This window comes from Xylocopa sonorina, chromosome 4 (assembly GCF_050948175.1).
Source record: "Xylocopa sonorina isolate GNS202 chromosome 4, iyXylSono1_principal, whole genome shotgun sequence".
Classification (NCBI taxonomy): Eukaryota; Metazoa; Arthropoda; class Insecta; order Hymenoptera; family Apidae; genus Xylocopa; species Xylocopa sonorina.
In genome coordinates, this window is record NC_135196.1 from 5018444 (window position 1) to 5024443 (window position 6000).

The 6000-nt window shown below is 46.8% G+C and overlaps 1 protein-coding gene across 2 annotated transcripts in view; it reads right to left on the reverse strand.

Annotated features, from left to right (window-relative positions):
* Positions 1 to 4688, reverse strand: part of LOC143423113 (lachesin) — a 308507-nt gene extending 303819 nt beyond the window's left edge. For both annotated transcript variants that reach the window (XM_076894204.1, XM_076894203.1), the window contains exon 1: positions 4087 to 4688. In XM_076894204.1, coding sequence (XP_076750319.1) covers positions 4087 to 4474 — 388 coding nt within the window. In that variant the 5' untranslated portion in view covers positions 4475 to 4688. The remainder of the gene's footprint in view (positions 1 to 4086) is intronic.
* Between the last annotated feature and the right edge of the window lie 1312 nt (positions 4689 to 6000).

A 6000-nucleotide genomic window follows, 5' to 3' on the forward strand; every position in this document is an offset into this window, starting at 1 on the left:
CTACCTATTTAAGCGTATTAAAATACATAATCGAGCCCGTGGAAACGGTTTCATCCCGTCGTTTCGCCGTGGGCCTTTGGTCTCGAGACAATGAGAGAGCCTTTTCGTATTATTCGTTCGCGAAACTATCCATCTGTCCGTGTTTCAGAACGGTTTCACCGCTACCAGAGATCACGCTGGAGAACAACAGCGTCCACGGGATTGAATAATCACCGCATAAAATCCGCGTTCGAGCCGCGAGTCTGGTCAACGGGTATGATAATCTATATGAGTCGACTTCGAAAACCGACGGTATGGGCCGGTGAAACGATCGTAAAAACGATCGAATCCCGAAAACACCGGGAATAACGTATTCAACGTATGCGCATTATTTCGCTAAAGTTGCCAGGATCCATGGCCGTTCAACCGCTATGATGTTTGAGAGATGAGCGTTGATACGTTCGTCGATGGAAATAAATTTAGCGGGCTGTTTCTGATGGAACTCGAGCTCAGAGGCGAGGGTAGGATAAAGCGCGGGAACGGTGAAGATTTGAATTAAGCGCGTTCGAACGAACTACAGTTTTGACCAGTGAGATAAATTGAACGGAGAAAACGAAGGCTGAATAGCGGCGCTCGTTTCGATAATTCATGGTAATCTATAGCTTGTTAGCGAGAACTCGATCCGGCTTCCGTTTACGAAATGAAGATATGAAGAATGATAGCGAAAACGACGTATCCGCTCCCCGTTTGACAATGTGTGAATAGCACGCGCGGTTCAGTGACGAAACAAACGAGGAAACTGATAACAGAACACAGCGGATTGTTTCCTGGAAATTTTTAATTACTGATATCTTGCAGAGTTTTAACAAATTTTAGATTAACTTGTATTGGTGTATGATAAACCCGAGGACCTTATGTAGATAACAGATTCGACTTTAAAGTAAATACAAGCCGTAGTATACCATTTATGAATATATATTTCTCAACTCCTAATCATTTACAAAACATTATCTCGTAAGTAACTATTATTCGCACAAACCACATGAACATTAACAAATAAAAAATTATATATTTCTAAAACGATTCATGTCTTGAGATTATCATCACTGACAATGATTTCAAAAACTACCCGCAAGTCTACAATAAACTTTCGTTTCTCAAAAACGCATATAATCTCTTAACAAAATCACAAACGAAATCCCAAGATCAAACTCACCATAATAGCCAGATTCGAAATCCAGTTTTTACTCAACGAACAGACGACAATGCTTCAATAGCGCGACTACGACCCAAGCAACGCGCACCCTGTCGCGACGCCCGCTACATTACGCCCTGGTGACCGGAAAAAATGCTAATTGTCGGAAGTTCAACGTACGTAAGACAATAAAAGCCGGACGCGGAAGCCCGCGGAAGGGTCGTGGCGGAACGTGGGGCGGCACGGCCGGTGAAAGAAACTGTCCGAGGTGTGCTTAGAGCGGCGTGTAAGTAGCGCCTGGCTACATTAGGGCCAATTCATTTGCATGCACTTTTACGTCGTTCCGCCGTCAAAAAATATTTATCGCCCGGGGTTTCGCCGTGACGCCTCGCTTATGAATTATGCATGCGAACGCGCGGTACCTGGTAGCTCATTCCTGCCCGCAATTTCGCCATTGAAGTGTAATTTCACCGGCCCCGGTATTAGAACGAGCTTTTTGCGGGACGACGCCTCTGAGAGGGACGACAGGAGGCGACAGGATAGGCGTCGTTCGCGTAGAGACAGTCGAAGACCACGAAAACTACCCCTGCCCGCGAGAGGGCAGCAAAGGAACTTCGCTCGACGCGGACAAAGGGCTCCCAGCAGAGAGTGTTTCGCGGACCGAGTTTAACGCGCGAAAATAGCCAGATTGAATTATCGTCGGCGCCTCTTTGAGTGTTCACGCGACAGACGGCGCGCAGATGGCGAACGGGCGCAGAAGACGAAGCTGGGACGTCAGATCTGGAAGGTCGTCGGAGGAGAAAAACGAATCGCGACGAACTCGCGCGGAACGGACGTGTAAAGTAGTTTACGCGTGTCCGAATTCTGAATAATTCTACGGGGGCGACCGCGTAAAGCTGCACCGCGTGTCATTAAGTTCCCCTAAAATATTTAACCCCGACGCGACACGTTTCTTTCCTTCTGCTAGCGCGAGCGGACTCCTGTGTTTAACGTTTGATTGCATATTTACGAGCGAAGGTATCCGGCTATGCAAAGAACACCGACGTTAGTACGTGACTGCAGTACTTTTATGGGGTCATCCGTCACGATGCTCGCCCGCTGAAAGTCACACGCGGCGCAAATACCTAAAGCTCCGAATGAATGATTTACGCCGCACTTGCGCGCGAATTCACTCGATGAGTTTATTCTCGCGCGGATGGATCCTAACAGGCAGAAGAGTTCCCCTCTTTTTACCTCGTGGACATTCGTATCCGCGGGGATAAACGATTTCAGATCGAAATTTCTCACTCCAACTTTTTGTTTCGTTGCATGTGTCGTTTGTACGAAGTGTACAAGTTATACTCGCACCGTGGTATTTTTTCTGTTTATGAAAAATTTTAATGTACGTGGATAAGAGGATAGAAATGTATAGTGGGATCGTAATACGGAGTATCGCGATTTTTATGATGGTAGTTGTTATAACACATTGCTTATAACACGGCCTCGTAACAGCGCGTCAACTCTGATAGCACCACGCTGCGTAATTATTATTTATCGGTATCAGCACGTCGTAAAATTTGTCTACGATCATACGCAAGAGTTAAATTTTAATTAACTTTTATTTCTTATCTACGAGGGCATTTGATCGTATTAAAAAATATTTTACTCAATGATCATAGATCTCAAATTCCGAAGCTTCTAAATTGCAATACTTTATATTTTAATCAAATAAACACTAAAGAAACTTTAAAATATTACAAACTCCGATTCTCCTCTTCTCAATACTTAAATTTCACAAAGTATCTGCATAAATTTTACGATCGACTTGAACACACCGATTACAATTTAAACGACCCTTCACCATCCCCGTCGTAACGCGTGACCACACAAACTCGAGTCCAATTTCGAGCAAAAAAGAAGAGAATACTTCATTAGCGGGGGCGGCTACCTTGTTTTTATTCCCGCCGATCCAACAGGACCGCGCGAAATTTATTTACCGCGGATAAAACGCGCGCCTTTGACGCGCTGCATTTGGGCACGCTATAATTTCCGGGAACACTTTGCGCCCGTTGTCGGTTTCCTGATTTAACATAGCCAAAATGAAATCCGAGATTACGCGTTGATCGGAACGATGCGCGTTTAAATCGTCGTTCAAACAGGGGCGATGCCACGGGGGTGGGGCAGAGGGGTTGGAATATATGGTGGACAGTTTATACGCCGATCGTGATGAAGTTTACGATATAGGTAAACGCTGATTGACCACCGGTCTGTTGAAGCAATGGTAACCGGCCGCCCGGATTGCTCGCCGCCCCGCCGAAATGAACAATAATATAATCTGGCCTGATCTATGGGAACTGTTTCATTGCGATCTTAAAACAAAAACACCACACTCTGTGTCCCACGTGTTGAAAATGTTTACGTTTATTAACGGATTTAACCGCGTTTGGCAACCGAGTGAATCCCGTCGATGCACTGCGTGCGACGTATTTTACGAGGAAATGCGCTCCCGTGAATTTGGACCAGCGATTAGGAAGATATTTCGACAAAAACTGGAGAAAAAGAACTATATAAATTATTGAGAGAAATTGTATCTTGAACATTTTTACAGTTCAGCAAATATTTCATATACTATAAATTAAATTTATGGATGATATCAAGAACGAACCTAGGTTAACGAATTTCTACAAAAATCACCTGACAATCCAAAGTTTTTTTTTTAATTAAAGTCACCACCTGATTCTGACAGTAAATACTCCTTCCTAATTATCAACTTCTCACGAATTTAGAGCGCGTTTGATTAATGCCCTATGCGATCACTATCATACCATAAGTGCTATACGATCACAAGTCATAAAGAGGCCTGTTAAATCCCAAATTCTCCACGAAAAGTGAAGAAAAATGAAACAATCGATCGTCATCGAATGATCACTCACCAGTAGTGAAGGCAGCGGACGTTGGCCGGGTGTCCAGCAGCAAAAGACACGCGACGACAAAGATAGCCATCCTGGGCACAAGGTTGAACGCCGTTTCTTTGCCACCTCTGAAAAGCACCAGCATTTTCGGCTGCAACTTGACAAACCCGTTAGCACAAGCACGATCCGCGTAAGAACTGCATCCGCAACGAACAGACACACCAAGAGAGTCTCTGATGTCCCCCCACAGTCCGTACGAGCTTCCAAGATCGTTCTCCCATCCGCGAAACGATCCACACCGACGTCCGTCCGCGCACGCACCCTCCTCCCGGTCTGAACGCGATTTATCGGTCAGCGCGTCGATCAGCATCCGCCAGAAACGTTCCCCAGAACAGGAGTTCTCTTCCATCGAAACGGGCCGCGAGCCGTCGACTCACCACGTTCCACCGTGGGACCGCACTCCCGGATATCCGCCCGGAAACTTCTGGCTCTCTTGCTCACGTTAGAATTTTATAAAAGATCACGTCCCTCCAGCGCATCCTAGACCAGTCACAACGGTACTCGACAGGCGATCGCGACTCACACACGCGTTATCGATCCGACTCCGCGACGATCGAATAATACCCACCCCTCACAACTTTCGTCGCGATGCTCTGTCTCAAAAGAAAAAAAAAACCAGCCCGTCGAGACGCGCAAGCAAAATACAAAAGAAAATTGTCCCAACGGCCCAGGTGAATGCGATCGAAGGATCCTCGAGGACGATCGAAACACGCGTACCACAGTCGAGCAACGACAGACAACTCCCTCGACTGCACGCTCGGGACGCCCGGCGTCGACTGGCGTTCTCGATCACAGAGGGGACCGGTCCAGGCGGACGTGCACACGCCAACGTCCCGGCGTCACGGCGCATATCTCCGCCACCCCCGTAGGGAGCACCCTCTCACCCTTTCGCGTGGCAAGCCAATCGCCGGTTAGAAGTCGCCGCCCATCGCATCGCGTGGGCGGCACCGGCCGCGAATTAAGATTTTCGACTTTTCTCAGCCGGGCCACCGTCGTCCGCGCCACCGCGTCCACCCTCTTTCACCCCCTTTTCCGGCCACTTTTCTAACCGCCGCTCGACTTTCGCGCGCTGCTTCGACGCGCCGGCAACGTGCCCGCCGCTGGAGAACGTACGCGACTAATTCCGACTTTCCATGGGGAGGATACGCGGCCGCGTCGTCTGGAACAGGACGCACAGGAACACGTCCTGTTCGCGCGAGGTCAATCGCGAGACTGAGCAGGACGGGGACCTCGAGGCGTTGGCCGCCACGCGACTCACGCTTACGAAATTTGTCCACGAACGGACGCGCGATGTTTCGCTGCCCTCGAGGTTCGATGGAAATTATGCGCGTTCGAGTTCAGCGGGTTGTTGTTTTTCCTGGACGCGACGATGCCTCTGTTTTTCGGAGTTCGTTGCCACCGATATGTTTACAGTGAGTCATGAAAACAGTCGCCACGAGCTGCTGTAATTTTTACTTTTAAGAGTTTCGTGTTTTGAATGAACGCGCGAGGTGAAATGTATGTAGGATGCTGCGATGTATATAGAAAGTTGTTTGCAGGTGTCGAAAATAAAACTGTTGGCTTTAGTGTATTTTATATTTGTTTAAACTGGAGGAAGATTTGGAAGGATGAGAATTCTTTTGCGATGAGAGCGCTTTGATGAATTAAAAATTGAAGAGGAGTAGAACATTGTATTTGTAGAATATTTTACGTTTGATAATACGATGTATGAAAGATATTTCGAGGCAAAATTGTTACTTTCAGTCCCAGAATCTACCGTATGTATTGTATTTTATGTAATTCTTATCGATATTACTCATGAAATATAGTCATCATCCCCTATACTGCTGAAACATGCAGTACTTGAAGAATACCAATTTATACTATTTCAAATTA